The 13,308-nt window shown below is 44.1% G+C and overlaps 2 protein-coding genes across 5 annotated transcripts in view; one reads left to right on the top strand and one right to left on the bottom strand.

Moving 5' to 3' along the window:
* PRG4 (proteoglycan 4) overlaps window positions 1-6,592 on the top strand; it is a 17,997-nt gene extending 11,405 nt beyond the window's left edge. The window contains exons 6-12 of the mRNA XM_033516551.1: window positions 1-1,993; window positions 2,979-3,068; window positions 3,452-3,591; window positions 4,242-4,398; window positions 4,959-5,138; window positions 5,299-5,424; window positions 6,405-6,592. The exon at window positions 1-1,993 is cut by the window's left edge and continues 13 nt beyond it. Coding sequence (XP_033372442.1) covers window positions 1-1,993; window positions 2,979-3,068; window positions 3,452-3,591; window positions 4,242-4,398; window positions 4,959-5,138; window positions 5,299-5,424; window positions 6,405-6,508 — 2,790 coding nt within the window. The 3' untranslated portion in view covers window positions 6,509-6,592. The remainder of the gene's footprint in view (window positions 1,994-2,978; window positions 3,069-3,451; window positions 3,592-4,241; window positions 4,399-4,958; window positions 5,139-5,298; window positions 5,425-6,404) is intronic.
* The window catches only part of TPR (translocated promoter region, nuclear basket protein), a 34,280-nt gene continuing 27,518 nt past the window's right edge, over window positions 6,547-13,308 (bottom strand). For 2 of the 4 annotated variants that reach the window (XM_015636092.3, XM_015636093.3), the window contains exons 43-51: window positions 12,874-13,058; window positions 11,885-11,953; window positions 11,224-11,333; window positions 10,499-10,605; window positions 9,743-9,838; window positions 9,456-9,612; window positions 8,710-8,828; window positions 7,678-7,776; window positions 6,547-6,760 (exon numbers count right to left, since the gene is read on the bottom strand). In XM_015636092.3, the coding sequence (XP_015491578.1) occupies window positions 6,705-6,760; window positions 7,678-7,776; window positions 8,710-8,828; window positions 9,456-9,612; window positions 9,743-9,838; window positions 10,499-10,605; window positions 11,224-11,333; window positions 11,885-11,953; window positions 12,874-13,058 (998 nt within the window). In that variant the 3' untranslated portion in view covers window positions 6,547-6,704. The remainder of the gene's footprint in view (window positions 6,761-7,677; window positions 7,777-8,709; window positions 8,829-9,455; window positions 9,613-9,742; window positions 9,839-10,498; window positions 10,606-11,223; window positions 11,334-11,884; window positions 11,954-12,873; window positions 13,059-13,308) is intronic. The other 2 variants (XM_015636094.3, XM_015636095.3) reach the window with 2 other exon arrangements.

The raw sequence follows: 13,308 nt of genomic DNA, 5'->3' as shown, positions 1-13,308 counted from the left end.
CCACCAGAGGAGCCGACCACCCCCACACCAGAGGAGACAACCCCACCACCAGAGGAGACAACTCCAGAGGAGACAACCCCTCCACCAGAGGAGACAACTCCAGAGGAGACAACCCCTCCACCAGAGGAGACAACTCCAGAGGAGACAACACCTCCACCAGAGGAGACAACCCCAGAGGAGCCGACCACCCCCACACCAGAGGAGACAACCCCACCACCAGAGGAGACAACCCCTCCACCAGAGGAGACAACCCCTCCACCAGAGGAGACAACCACCCCCACACCAGAGGAGACAACCACCCCCACACCAGAGGAGACAACCACCCCCACACCAGAGGAGACAATGCCAGAGCAGCCCACAACCCCTAAACCCGAAGAGACAACCCCAGAGGAGCCGACCACCCCCACACCAGAGGACACTACCCCACCACCAGAGGAGACAACCCCAGAGGAGACCACAACCCCTAAACCAGAAGAGACAACCCCAGAGGAGCCCACAACCCCCACACCAGACAAGACAACTCCAGAGGAACTGACCACTCCCACAGCAGAGGAGACAACCCCAGAGGAACCAACAACCCCCACACCAGAGGAGACAACCCCAGAGGAACCAACAACCCCCACACCAGAGGAGACAACCCCAGAGGAGCCAACAACCCCTAAACCAGAGGAGCCCACAACCCCTAAACAAGAGGAGACAGCCCCAGAGGAGCCAACAACCCCTAAACCAGAAGAGACAACATCAGAGGAGCAGATCATTCCCACACCAGAGGAGACAACTCCTGAAGAGCCAGCGACTTTAGCAGACTCTCCCACCACCACTAACCCTGAAGAGACAACCCCAGAGGAGCCAACAACCCCCAAACCTGAAGAGACAACCCCAGAAAAGCCTTCAACCAAGGCAGACTCTCCCACCACCCCAAAACCTGAAGAAACAACCCCAGAGGAGCCAACAACCCCCAAACCAGAGGGGACTACCCCAGAGGAGCCAACAACCAAGGCAAACTCTCCCACTACCCCCAAATCCAAAGAAACAACCACAGAAAAAACTACAACCAAGCCAGACTCTCCTACCACCCTTAAAGAAGAGGATTCTGACTCTCCAACCAGCCCTGCAGCACTTGATGCCTATACCACTGCCAGTAAAGCCACAGCTTCTCCAGACAATGCTGCAGCCACAACAGCTGGGAAGGACTCCCCCACACTTGAGGCAGGCACAATACTTACAGATGCCACAGTGGAGAACAAGGAGACAACAACACCCAAGAAAGACAGAACTACTCTGCTTAAAGACATTTTTACAGCTGCAACTGGGAAAGACACAGTTACAGTAGCTATGGTGACAACAGCTAAACCAGATTCTCCTAAAGGTGTGGATGATGTTCCAGACACATCTCCTATGGCCAAGCAACCTGTCACTGCAGCAGCTGAATCAGAAGCAACTTCTACAGACACCAAGACTGCAACAACAGCAGCCACAGCTCCCTTTCCCAGTCCCACTGTGCTGGTAACAACCATCAAAGAAGATTCAACTCCTCAACCCAGTGAGGCTGTAACACCAAATGAAAAAGAGACAGCTACAGACACTGAGCAGGCTGGGCCAGCAGCACATAAAGACAGCCCAGGTGCTACCTGCGTTATTGTGGAGATGACAACAACTGGTAAAAAAGAGGTAACAATCATCAAAGAAACGGGCACCACACCTGAAAAAGAAATGGAAGATGTCACTGAAAACACTCCTGGTATTGACAAAGAAGAGGTAACTACAGTTACCAAAGAAACTACAACAAGAGATAAAAAGGACACAATAGAAGAAATGTATCTTGTGTCCAATGGAACATCCAAGCCAACAATACATTTCCAGGAAGTCACTGAGGCCAGAGAAGAGGCTCACCCAACTGAACCTGAAACTCTGCCAGTGAAAGAAGAGCCCGAGATAAACAAACCTTTAATACAAGTTGGGGACCTGCCAATGTTCCCTGGAGAAACACAAGGTAAGTGCATTCCAGTAAGTATGAAAGCATCACTCAAGGGAACATGGCAGTGTCCTATAGGCAGCCACAGCACCACAGCTGCCAGTGTTCTGAATACTGGAACCTCAGTTCTCAGCTGTGGAGTTAAATCCTTCAGGCAGTTTAGAACATGAACTAAATTAATTGGTTTCAGTAAAATAATTGGTCCTACTGAAAATTGTTTGCTGTAAGTTTCTCCTCGTCCTATTTGCTGTTGTAGAAGATGCAAACAGACAAAAATTCAAGGGAAATAGATGACAAATTTCTAAATCCCATGAAAAAATTCCTAGAAGTCAGGCTGCACATCCACCCTCCCTCATGGTACCTAATCTGGTGTTTTGTAGCCACCTACTAAAAATATCATATAAAAGAGACAAGAAGTCTCTTGTGTCGGTGCTTTTTGCCACAGCCTTTTTCATGCCCTCTCTGTATTTTAATCAGACATAGCAGGTTTTTGGGAAATTTTTCAATCCTATATTGAAATATATTTTGGTGGGAAAAATTAGGGGTTTAGATGCAAAATATTTGAATTTCAGTCTAAAAGAGATTCATCTTTCCTTTATATTTAACTGCATATATATATATATATATATATATATATATAAATAACTGAAAGAAAACATAAATGCTTTTTTTCTTTCCTTTTAAAGAAATAACAAGAGGGAAGAGAAAACACTAAAGCAGTTAAAGGAACAATAAAATCCCAGAGCATGCAGCAAGTCCATGAGGGATGTAACATACGAGGTGTTTGTAGGTGTTTTCTGAATTACAGGTACTTAGGTGGCAATAAGCAACGACACCCACACCTGGTCACTCGGCACTGCTGGGGCCACAGCACCAGAACCGAACTTTCCGAGAACACGTCCCCGACGAGGAATTAATCCCTAACCCACAGGCGGGACCGAGGGGGAAAGCTAAGGCCGTTCTTGTGGAGCCTTAAACAAACCCAGCTGGCTGTGTTTTGCAGAGAGGAAGAACGAGGAGAAGGACCTGTGCAGCGGAAAGCCAGCAGACGGCATGGTGGCCCTGCCCAATGGCACCCTGGCTGTCTTCCGAGGTGAGAGTGCTCCGAAATCCTCCACCTGCCCCGGCATGGCCCCATTCCTCCTTCACCTACCCGGCTCTGGCTCCGGCCCTGGTCCCAGCCCTCCTCCTTCTCCCGCAAGCGCCAGATCTCCTCCTTCACCTTTCCCGGACCCAATGCTTTACCTTCACCTTCTCCTTGACCTGCCCCGTCGCTCTTCCTCCTCTTTTTCCTCCCTCACTCGCCCCGGTGCCCCTCACCCCTCACGAAACTCTCCCGAGCCCAGAGCCCGCCCCGGCAGACCCCTCACGGGGCCGGCTCAGCCACGTCTCCGGGGCAGGACCGTGATGTCCCCGCATTGTCCCCGAGGCAGGACGTGCTGTCCCCAGCACCCCTCACGCCTGTCGCCCCCCCAGGTCACTATTATTGGCTGCTGAACGGCCGGACCCCACCGACCACCAACCCCCGCCGGATCAGCGACGGCTGGGGCATCCCTTCGCCCATCGACTCTGTCTTTTCCAGGTGTAACTGCGATGGGAAAACCTTCTTCATCAAGGTGAGAGCGGCCCCGGCCGGCAGGATGGGGCGAGGCTGATGAGGAGCAGCTGGGGAGGCTCATTCTGGAGGAAAGGAGGCTTAGGGGGGTCTCTACAGCTCCCTGACAGGAGAAGGCAGTTGAGAGGAGTTGGGCTCTGCTCCCAGGGAACAGGGACAAGATGAGAGGAAAGGGCCTCAGGTTGCACCAGGGGAGGTTTAGATTGGATATTGTGGAAAAAAATTGCCTAAACTTATTCCTAGGATGTTTCCCAACCTGAAATAAAATGCTAATGAAATGCCCACACCTCATTAAAGCTGTTATGTAGTTACTTCCCAGTAAATCACTCAGTCCTAGAATTCAAGCTGCTTATTATATCTATGAAAATTTAAAAGATTTAGAAAAACATCTCTTTGTTCAGTAACCCCTCTTAAAAATTAGCTTCTAAGATGCTCTATCCCTATTCAAAGGTTAAAAGGCTGCAGGAGGTACTTAATGAAGTTGTAGTAGATTTATCCAATTTACGATGGATGTAGGATTCCAGTCAGATTTACGATGTGGTAATCAAAGTGCTAGTGCTTATTTATGGATTATTCTTCATGGTTTTTTGCAGTTAAATAACCAGGAATTAACTTCCTCTAAAACTCATTTTCTTTTCCTTAAATGCTCAGGGTCCCCTGTACTGGCGCTTCACTAATGGTGTTATGGATAAAGGCTATCCCAAACCTCTTGCAACTGGATTTGCAGGGTTAAGTGGGAGAATAGTAGCAACCCTCCCTGTGGCAAGATACAACAACAGACCAGAATCTGTTTATTTTATCAAAAGAGGTATGTCTTGTATTCCTGAAATTCAGGGAACATCAAAAGGTGCTTGAATTGCCTTAGTCAGGAGTAAAACACCATTTCTCTTGACCCAAGACCTATTTCTTCCAAACACAAACGATGCCCATGTTCCAGGTCCTCAAAAATAGCCTGAAGCTTTAAAAAATTTGTATTAGTACTTAGTCTTTTAGGGCATTTTAAACCAGACCTGTAAGGGTGAGAATCCAGGAATCCAGCACTGTAGTGGCTAAACACTGAAATAAGTTTTATCTGGTGGTAAAGCTATTTTAGTCTCAAGTTAATTAGAGAAGGAAAGGCTTTTTTCTTCCTAGTTCTTAAGTATGTGTGGAAATATCCATCTCTATTTCTGACTTCCTTTTTTAAAGAAATTTCCTTATCTTACATGAATGCTGTACTGCCACAAGAATGTTATTTGTTATTGATTTCCTGTGTGCAATATGAATGTAATGACATTTTCATACCTGATCAAGCTGGTGGTTGGGTGTGTTTTTGGGGGAGAGGGAGTGGTTTATTTTTTTTGACTTAACAAAACAAATGTGTTTTAGATGGGAACATGCAGCAGTATGTGTACAGACAAGAACCAGCCAAGAAGTGTCAAAGAAGAGCTCGTGTGACCATCAGATATCCAGCCTTTGTTCCCAGACTTGTCATCCGGCGACGCTTCCAGCGTGCTGTGCAAATGCCAACCATCATCCGCACTGTCCGGATCAACCCCCACCCCTCTGGTAATGTGGGCATTTCGGTTCTCTTACATGGATGCTTTTACCTCTGTAGGTTCTCACACAACATTGTGTTTGGAAGGTTTTAATGGCTGTAGGTGACAACAGCCCTATGATAGCTGCAGCAGTGCCACAGCTCCTCACAGAGGGTTCTTTTTGCTTGCAGGAGCTCTGCGCAAGGAAATCCAAATGACAACATACTGGAGAGGGCTCCCCAAAGTTATCCACTCAACTCTCTCTGTGCCCAACCAGAACAAGCCCGATGGCTACGATTACTACGCCTTCTCTTACAGTAAGTAAAGCTAAAGCATATCACTATGGATCTCAAAAGACATGGGGGTGGGGAAGAAAGAAGCTCCTGTTATCACTTGTGGTACTACTTTCAGCACTACTAGGAAATCCTGAGAACTAAAATGTTGCCCATAATCAGGAGATGTTTCTTTTAGAAATCTGTAATTACAGGACAATGTGCAGCAATGAAATACAGAGGTTCAAAGCAGCCAACTGAGGAAGGCATTGCCAAGGAATTCAGCCTTGTAAAATGACAAACCTTGCACTTAAATTAAGGATTATGTTAATGATAGACTGAAGTCTTTGAATAGTTACACAGCAAATTTTTCAATAGCTTCTATGGAACTACGTTTCTGAGAAAACACAAAAGGGAGGGAGATGAACTACTTGACTTAGCTCAAAAACAATATTTATGATCCTAGATTAGGTAGACTCATTCCCCAAACCAGGATCCCATATAAGCATTCCTCAGAATTTTCTGCATTTAAAAAAAAAGCAAAAACCAACAACCTGTAAGAACAAGCCATACACAAATACAGGCTATTAATGTCCCTGTCAGTAAGATCCAATTCCTCACCTTGGAGGAATCAGCCTCACAGGCCCATTCACACTCAGGGACCGTGGACTTCCCACATCTGTAGTGAGTGCAGGATTGTGGTGGATGTAGTTTGTTTGACTTCCAAACTCTTGTGACTATTTCTGTGTTCTAACAATACAAGAACATTCTTCCCTGCTCCTGCTCTTGGAACAGATTTAATTATTAGCAGTGCTGAAAAACTTACTGTAACCAAGGACACCTGAAAAATAAAGCTGACGACGGAAATTTACTGTTGGAGCCTCTCAGCTCCCTATATGCACATGGAATGGAAAATCTGTAATTGAGGCCTAAGTGACATTAAAATGCAGGCTTGAATTTGTGAATTCTTCCCATATATTAAATGTTGTTTCTGGAATTTAATCCTGATTTAATCTTCCTTTCAGATCGGTACTACAGTTTGGATATTGGCAAAAGAATAGCACGACCTGTTACTGCTCTTACAGGAAAGACTGTATCCAAAGACTGGTACAACTGTCCCAGCAAGTGATGCGCAGCAGCGGAGTTTAAAACAAGATGCCATTTGAATGTCAATGTTTTTTCTAATTTTATTAATAAAAGACATTGAAATGTGTGCACACAACTCTAAGTATGAAATGCTGCTTCAAGCTCTGGCTTCATTACACTAAGCAATCACAGGCAAACTGGCATTTTGTATACACAGCTGGAAGTACTTTACATTTCATTTAACTAATGTTTCCTCTGTTCAGGCCTCCTCTGCCTCCCATGGCATGAGTTACACCTGTGCAGGGAAAGAAAACAAATGCATTAGTATAAACCCATCTTACCCTTTTAATCAACCACTGTACAGTTGATATTTCACCCTTCCCTAAGGAATTTTCAGGGCAGGGGAGTGGTTCCTTTCTGATACAGTTCAAGTTCCCCTCTCTCCCCCTAAGCCTGGTGACAAATGTACATGTCACCTGTGTCATGCAAAAGGCTGGGGCTGACTTGTGATCCTGAGCCAAACCAATGAGCAGAGGACTCTTACAACATCTGAAATCAGGTAGTCCCTCCTTTTCATTATTAAAAAAAATGGTGACAGATGGAAGAAAATCTATCCTAGGCCCACCTCCTTATTTTTTCCCCTTAAAATACCAGCTAATCTATATTTCAATGCTAATATTGAGTTTTCTACAATGTTAAAATAATACAAAACAAAATAAAATCTAAGGCTTTTTCTTAATACAGAAGTTGCAAAAATAATTTCTTGTCATGGTTTAACTCTACTGCACAAAAAAAATCTGTAATCCTTCCAATAAAGCTTTTTTTCAATGAGTACGCATTGATACAACTGGAACCCTTAATGCACCAAATGGAAATTCCTCTAATGCTAAAACCAGAAGTTTCTAAACTGCTGTCCTAACAGGACTTTTGAAACCTTCCCTTAAAACTTTGAAGTATAAGATCTAGTGCCCTTTACTTTCTCTCTACTGATAAGAGCCAGGTGCCACTACAGAAGGAAGTTTGCTCAGCCTAACACACTAAACCCAAACTAGAGCTCTTAGGGTCACACACCAAACTCAAGACAGGGCTGCTGTGTCGCTCCCTGTCTGCCAGCAAGGCCAGCCTGTAAAGCTTTAGACGTGGTACCCAAAGAAGGAAAGGGCTAGAGCCATGTTTGCAGCAGCCTGGCTGGGAGCAGCCAGGAGCACTTACCCCTCTGCCTGTTGAACTGCCGGCCACGCACACCTGTCCTCAGCGTTGGGGGCTGCAGCCGGACACGGCGCAGGGACTTGGGCTGAGTGCTGCTCGTGTCTGTGGGAAGAGGCAGTACAGAAAGGGTGGCTGTGCCTGCCAGCTTCTCACTCTTCATCTTTACATGTTATGATATGAGTTATGCTTTCTTTACTTTAGAATGATGAAGGTGCCTCCTTATTTCATTGACCTCTCCTCTATTATAAATAAAAGCTTCAAAACAAGTAAGTCTGGGACTTCTTTTGCCATCTATACAAGAGGGTTAATTGATAACTCAATAGAGATTAACTTACTGTTGTTTCATAATTTAATTAAAAATATTTTTTAAGCTGACATCAAATAACCCAGTGGATAAATCACCGAAGTATAAATAACATTTGCTCCTTGAAATGTTATTCTTACTTGGCCTACTCCAGTTACTGTGGTCCAAAGAAAAATGATTTGCCAATGTACCAAAGAATTTATAAGCATCAAAATACGATCTTGCTCTAAGAGAATCTGAGGAGACCTCAGAGCCCCTTCCAGTGATTAAAGGGGCTCCAGGAGAGCTGGAAAGGGATTTGGGACAAGGGCTGTAAGTACAGGACTGTAAGGACTGTAAGGACTGTAAGGACTGTAAGGACAGGACAAGGGGGAATGGCTTCCCACTGTCAGAGGGCAGGGTCAGATGGGATATTGGGAAAGAATTTTTCTCTGTGATGGTGGGGAGGCCTTGTCCAGAGAAGCTGTGTCTGCCTCTGGATCCTTGGAAGTGTTCAAGGTCAGGCAGGACAAAGCCTCAAACAACCTGAGATAGTGGAAAGTGTCCCTGCCCATGGCAGGGGTGGAACTGGATGGGCTTTAAGATCCCTTCTACCCCAGACCATTTAACGAGTCTGTGATTCTAAGAGTTTTATCTTATTTTGTGTATCCTGGCTACCAGCTATGATGCTGGACAAAGGAATTCCCACTCTTAAAGTAAAGGTACAAACTGTTATTGTGATTATCCTGTACCTGCAGATGAACTCGAAGGAGGATCCTGACTAGTTGAAGGGAGATCTGACTCATCAGATGCTTGAACAGATTCTTCTTCTTGCTGGCTATCGATTTCTAGACCTGCTTCTGAAGTAATGCTAGAAGGAAAGGAGGGGGAGGAGAACCAAGTAAGTGTACTCGCATAGTTTCAAAAAGGTCCATAAAAACCCCTTGTCTTGGAACACAAAGATTAAATGAAAATAAAAAGTAAAATAAAGAAAAAAATTATAAGTGGTCCCCTTTTAGATCTTTACTTCATCATAATAAAAAATATAGCAATTATTATAAATATTACAAATATTAAAAGTTGCACTTGTTTGCACTTGCAAAAGACCAAATTATTTGTCTACAAAATTCAGTAAGAACTGCTTATTCCAGCCCCGTGCTTCATCTTTTGTACATGCACTGTCTTAAATGAGTGATTTTCTGTATTACACAGGAATGCCTTAGTCTTTATTTTACAAATTTATCCTTCAACCCGTGCCTTTACCATCAGTATTTGACTATTACAGAGTCCTCTGCATTCTTAAAAAATACAAATTTATTTTTTTGATGACTTTTATATTAACTTTGTTAAATCCCAAGAAGATCAGCAGAAAACCATTGGTTCTGGATTAAGTGTCAGATTGTCCTGCTTCACAGCATTACAAAATGCTGTCTGAGCTGTCCCTGGGTGACAATGAATGTTTCAGAAGTGCTAGTGAACCAAAGCCGTGGTGCTTTACCCTTCAGACTCTGCCTCTGCAAAGACCTCGTCAGCATCGTCGCCGGTGCCAGGCTCGGTGGTGGTGGACAGGCTGCCGGTGGAGGTGGTGACCATGGGCACGGACTGGGACGCATGCTCCGAGGCATCGGCTGAGGCGCTCTCTGTGAACACCGTCACTGGGGAGCACAGACACCCTCAGGGCCTGCCCACAGAGCAGCACAGGCAGCTTGGGGACAGGCTGCAGCAGCACTGCACCAACCATGGGGAATCGTTCCCTGCTGTGCTCTGTAAATCTCTGCCACTTACCTGGTGCTGCCACTTGTAATGGTGTTGTGGGGACACTACGACCCCCTGATTCCTCTTCGTGGGCAAGGAATAGTGGGGTTTCATACATCCCTAAACCTGCAACACAAAGCTCCAGTGACAATCCATCCAAATAAGCAGCTAAAAAAGGAATTAACTGATGTCTTCCCTCTGGACACTTGATAAAATTCAGTCACTTGTATTTAAGCAGATTTTTGTAATTTTGTTTTGACTTGGTGTCAGAGCTGATCATAATTTATTGGGAGGCAAAACCTTGATGAAAATACTACTGCTTGTTTTTTTTAACTTTCATTCTTGCCTTATACCATTATTTTGCTGTGATCTTTCTTTAGAGAACAGCCTGTGTTCCATGCCAAAAGGGATGCTGGGGAAAGAGACAGATTCAGACTAACACAATCTGGCGATCTCTGAGCAGATAAGGATATGACCCAAAGATTTCTTTGCACTTGCTGTTTTTCCCCTATTGTTTCACTACAGAGAAGCTACAATAGTAAACTTTAAGTTAAAAACCATTCCTTCAATATTTCATTCAATTTCAAAATCCTAACACAACTAGAAATGTAGCGGCTTGAAGATAACATCTTCTCACTTTCTATTATTCTCTCGCTGCAGACAATTATTTAAGAGTTGCACGTTTCCACACTTCAACAATTTCCTGAAGCAGAATTGTATTTTGTTGACTGAATTCTCTGTTTTTCACTCAAATACCCATGGAAAGAGAGCCCAGAACAGCTTTACCTCCTTGTGATGCCAGCTGCCCAAGATCAGAGTGACTGGAGCTGGTTTGTGGCATATCCTCAGGAGGCCCAAATCTGAACCGAGGAACTCCAGCTACCTGGGGGGAACTGGAAAAATACAGATTTAAGGAATTCTGCGACTTCCCCAAAGATCAGGGCAGGGTGGGAAGAACTTTCTCACCAAGAGAACAAATCATGCATGAGACAAAATGAGCTAATACTGACTGTAAAAATCAGCTGAGCTACTGCTAAATAAAGAGCAATTAGCTTCTCAGATTATTTGGAACATATTCAAAGTCAGTACAACAGTCCTGAAGAGAATATCCATTCTATGAACTCTCACAATTTTACATGCATTGCTGGACATGTCTCAAAAGCAAAAACAGAGGTAACTTTTTCTACTTTCATCGGTAGTATTAATGGGGAGGGAGGAAGAACAAGGAAGAAAACTGGATAGAATTTTTTTTGTTTGTTTAATCTCTTCTTAAATCACTAGGTTACAATACACTGGAGAATATTCACTTCTTAGTTTGCTGATCAGTTATATGAGAGACAGTTCAAACAATAATTACTTATCTCCACATGCAGTTATCTATCCTACTACCTAGCATATTACTCCAATCACAATTTCATTTAATTTAAATTTATTTTCATTTCACTGAAAAATATAAAGAAATAGAATAGAGAAAAGCCTTTTTTTTCCTTTTTCTTTTCACATCTACTTACTGAATGGCTTCTGCAAATCCATCTGTACGATGTGGAACTACAAGAGTTGGTGTGCTTGGAACTGTTCTGTCCTCATCATCAAAGAAGTGCTGCTGCTTGAAAAAAAGAGACTGATATGAGAGCCTACAATGTATTTCCAGTTTTTACCAGGTGTGTTGAAGGTTGATTTTTCCACATAGTCCATAAACAGATTTAGCTCTAACAAAATTCTTGTTTAATTTCAGACATCTAAAGCCGATGCCTTTGATCTTACCACAGGTACTTTAGTCAGTCTCTCTTTTCACTCATTTAACCTGCATTTGTTTTGCCAAATACACCTGAATAAAGGGTTCAAAATTAGCTGATGAAGACAGCATAAATTAGCCTTGTTCCTTTAGAATGAGGCGGAACTTAGTATTATTTCTTTCAGCAACACAGCCTGACTGACTCTAAAAACAAATAAATAAAATCACCTTAGACAAAACCAATTTGAGCCTCTTTTGAAGCCTTTTGTTTCCTGGGAGTTTCCTAGTCTTTCCACTGATACAGGAATTAATAGGACCAGGACATTTTCTGCAAGACTACAGAAACCATCACCCCTGAAGTCAGCATCCGGGCTTCTTTAAAAAATAACATAAACCCCAAGAGCAGGGGCTTTAGTAGTAGATTCTGATACACTCACCATTCCACCTATCCCAGGGGTCAGCTGAAGTCCTCGCCCCACTGACTGTCTTCGGGTCATTTGGATTCTCTTTACAGGAAAGAAAAGAGGGAAGTTTTGTGAATGTGGTCTAACAACATACAAGTTCTCAGTCAGAGCCAAGGATAGCAGCAAAATGAGGAAGTATAGCAGCTAAATGAGTATGTATAGCAATCACAGAATCAGAATATCCTGAGCTGGAAGGGACCCACATGGATCAAGTCCAACCCCTGCATGAATGACAGGCCCAATAAACCCAGGAAGAGCTTGAGAGCATTGTCCAAACACTCTTGGAGCTCTGGCAGCCTTGGGCTGTGCCCACTCTCTGGGGAGCCTGTTCAGTGCCCCAGCACTCTCTGGTGGACAATGTGTATATTCTGGGCAAGTGACAGTAATATTTTACTCAAGTCTCTACTGAATATAGAATACTTGTGCACAGAAATATTGTGATCCCAAGCCTCAGCAGAGGTTAATGGTAAAGGATCATTCCAGTCAGGATATTTCTGAAGAATTCCTGTTGTGATGTTTTAATTTACAAAATCTAAAGGTCTTCAACAAACCATAATCATGGGTCACGCACAGACTGTGAAAGGTTTAACTTGGAAAATAAATGACAACATTCCTTTTCCCTGTCTACATTGGGGCAGAGACTCATAAAAACCCTCCAAGGTGAGCTACAACCTGGCCAAGAGAAGTTTTTTGAGTGGAAATATCATCAGCCACTGACTGACATAGCACTGGTTTAATATAATAACAATTCCAAGATAAAAAGCAGTAAGGCACTGGGGATGGATTTGTATGTTCCCTGTCCAGCCATCATCTGCAGGATGACACACACTAAATCACTTTCCTCAGCTACCATTTCTAGGACACTGAACAGCTGGCATCATTTTTCCCAATGGATTTTACTTATAAGAAATCATACAGCAATTTTTTTCAAAGTCTTCTGAGGTGCTGAAGCTGGTCTGTACCTGCACTGGGGGCCCCAGCTCCTGGGGAGGGGCATGGATGGTGAGCCGTGGGGGCAGAGGGTGCGGTGGCCTCCGTGGGGACTGCGGGGGCCGCGGGCCCTGGCGCTCGGATGCGGATGATGGCTGCTGCTCCCTCAGGCTCTCATGGGGAAATGTGGACTCTGCAGCACTTGTGCTCCCTTCTCCTACAACACAAATACACAGGGAGAAAACCCTAAGAACCAAGTTGAACACATGAAGGCAAATCTTCCAATTCTGCCCCCATTAACACATTTTTCCCTTGCAAGCCTGGGGACAGCCCAGTATTGCTATTTAAAATCACTTCAAGAGGACTTGTGCCAGTTACAACACCAGCACTGAAACAAAATATTAGTTGTTCTGCTGCTGATTTAGAGACAGATTAATCCACTGAGCCATTAAGTTTCCACAGCAACC

This window comes from Parus major, chromosome 8 (assembly GCF_001522545.3).
Source record: "Parus major isolate Abel chromosome 8, Parus_major1.1, whole genome shotgun sequence".
NCBI lineage: Eukaryota > Metazoa > Chordata > Aves > Passeriformes > Paridae > Parus > Parus major.
The sequence above is the reverse complement of the archived record's forward strand: the minus strand, read 5'-3'. Positions and strand labels throughout refer to the sequence as shown.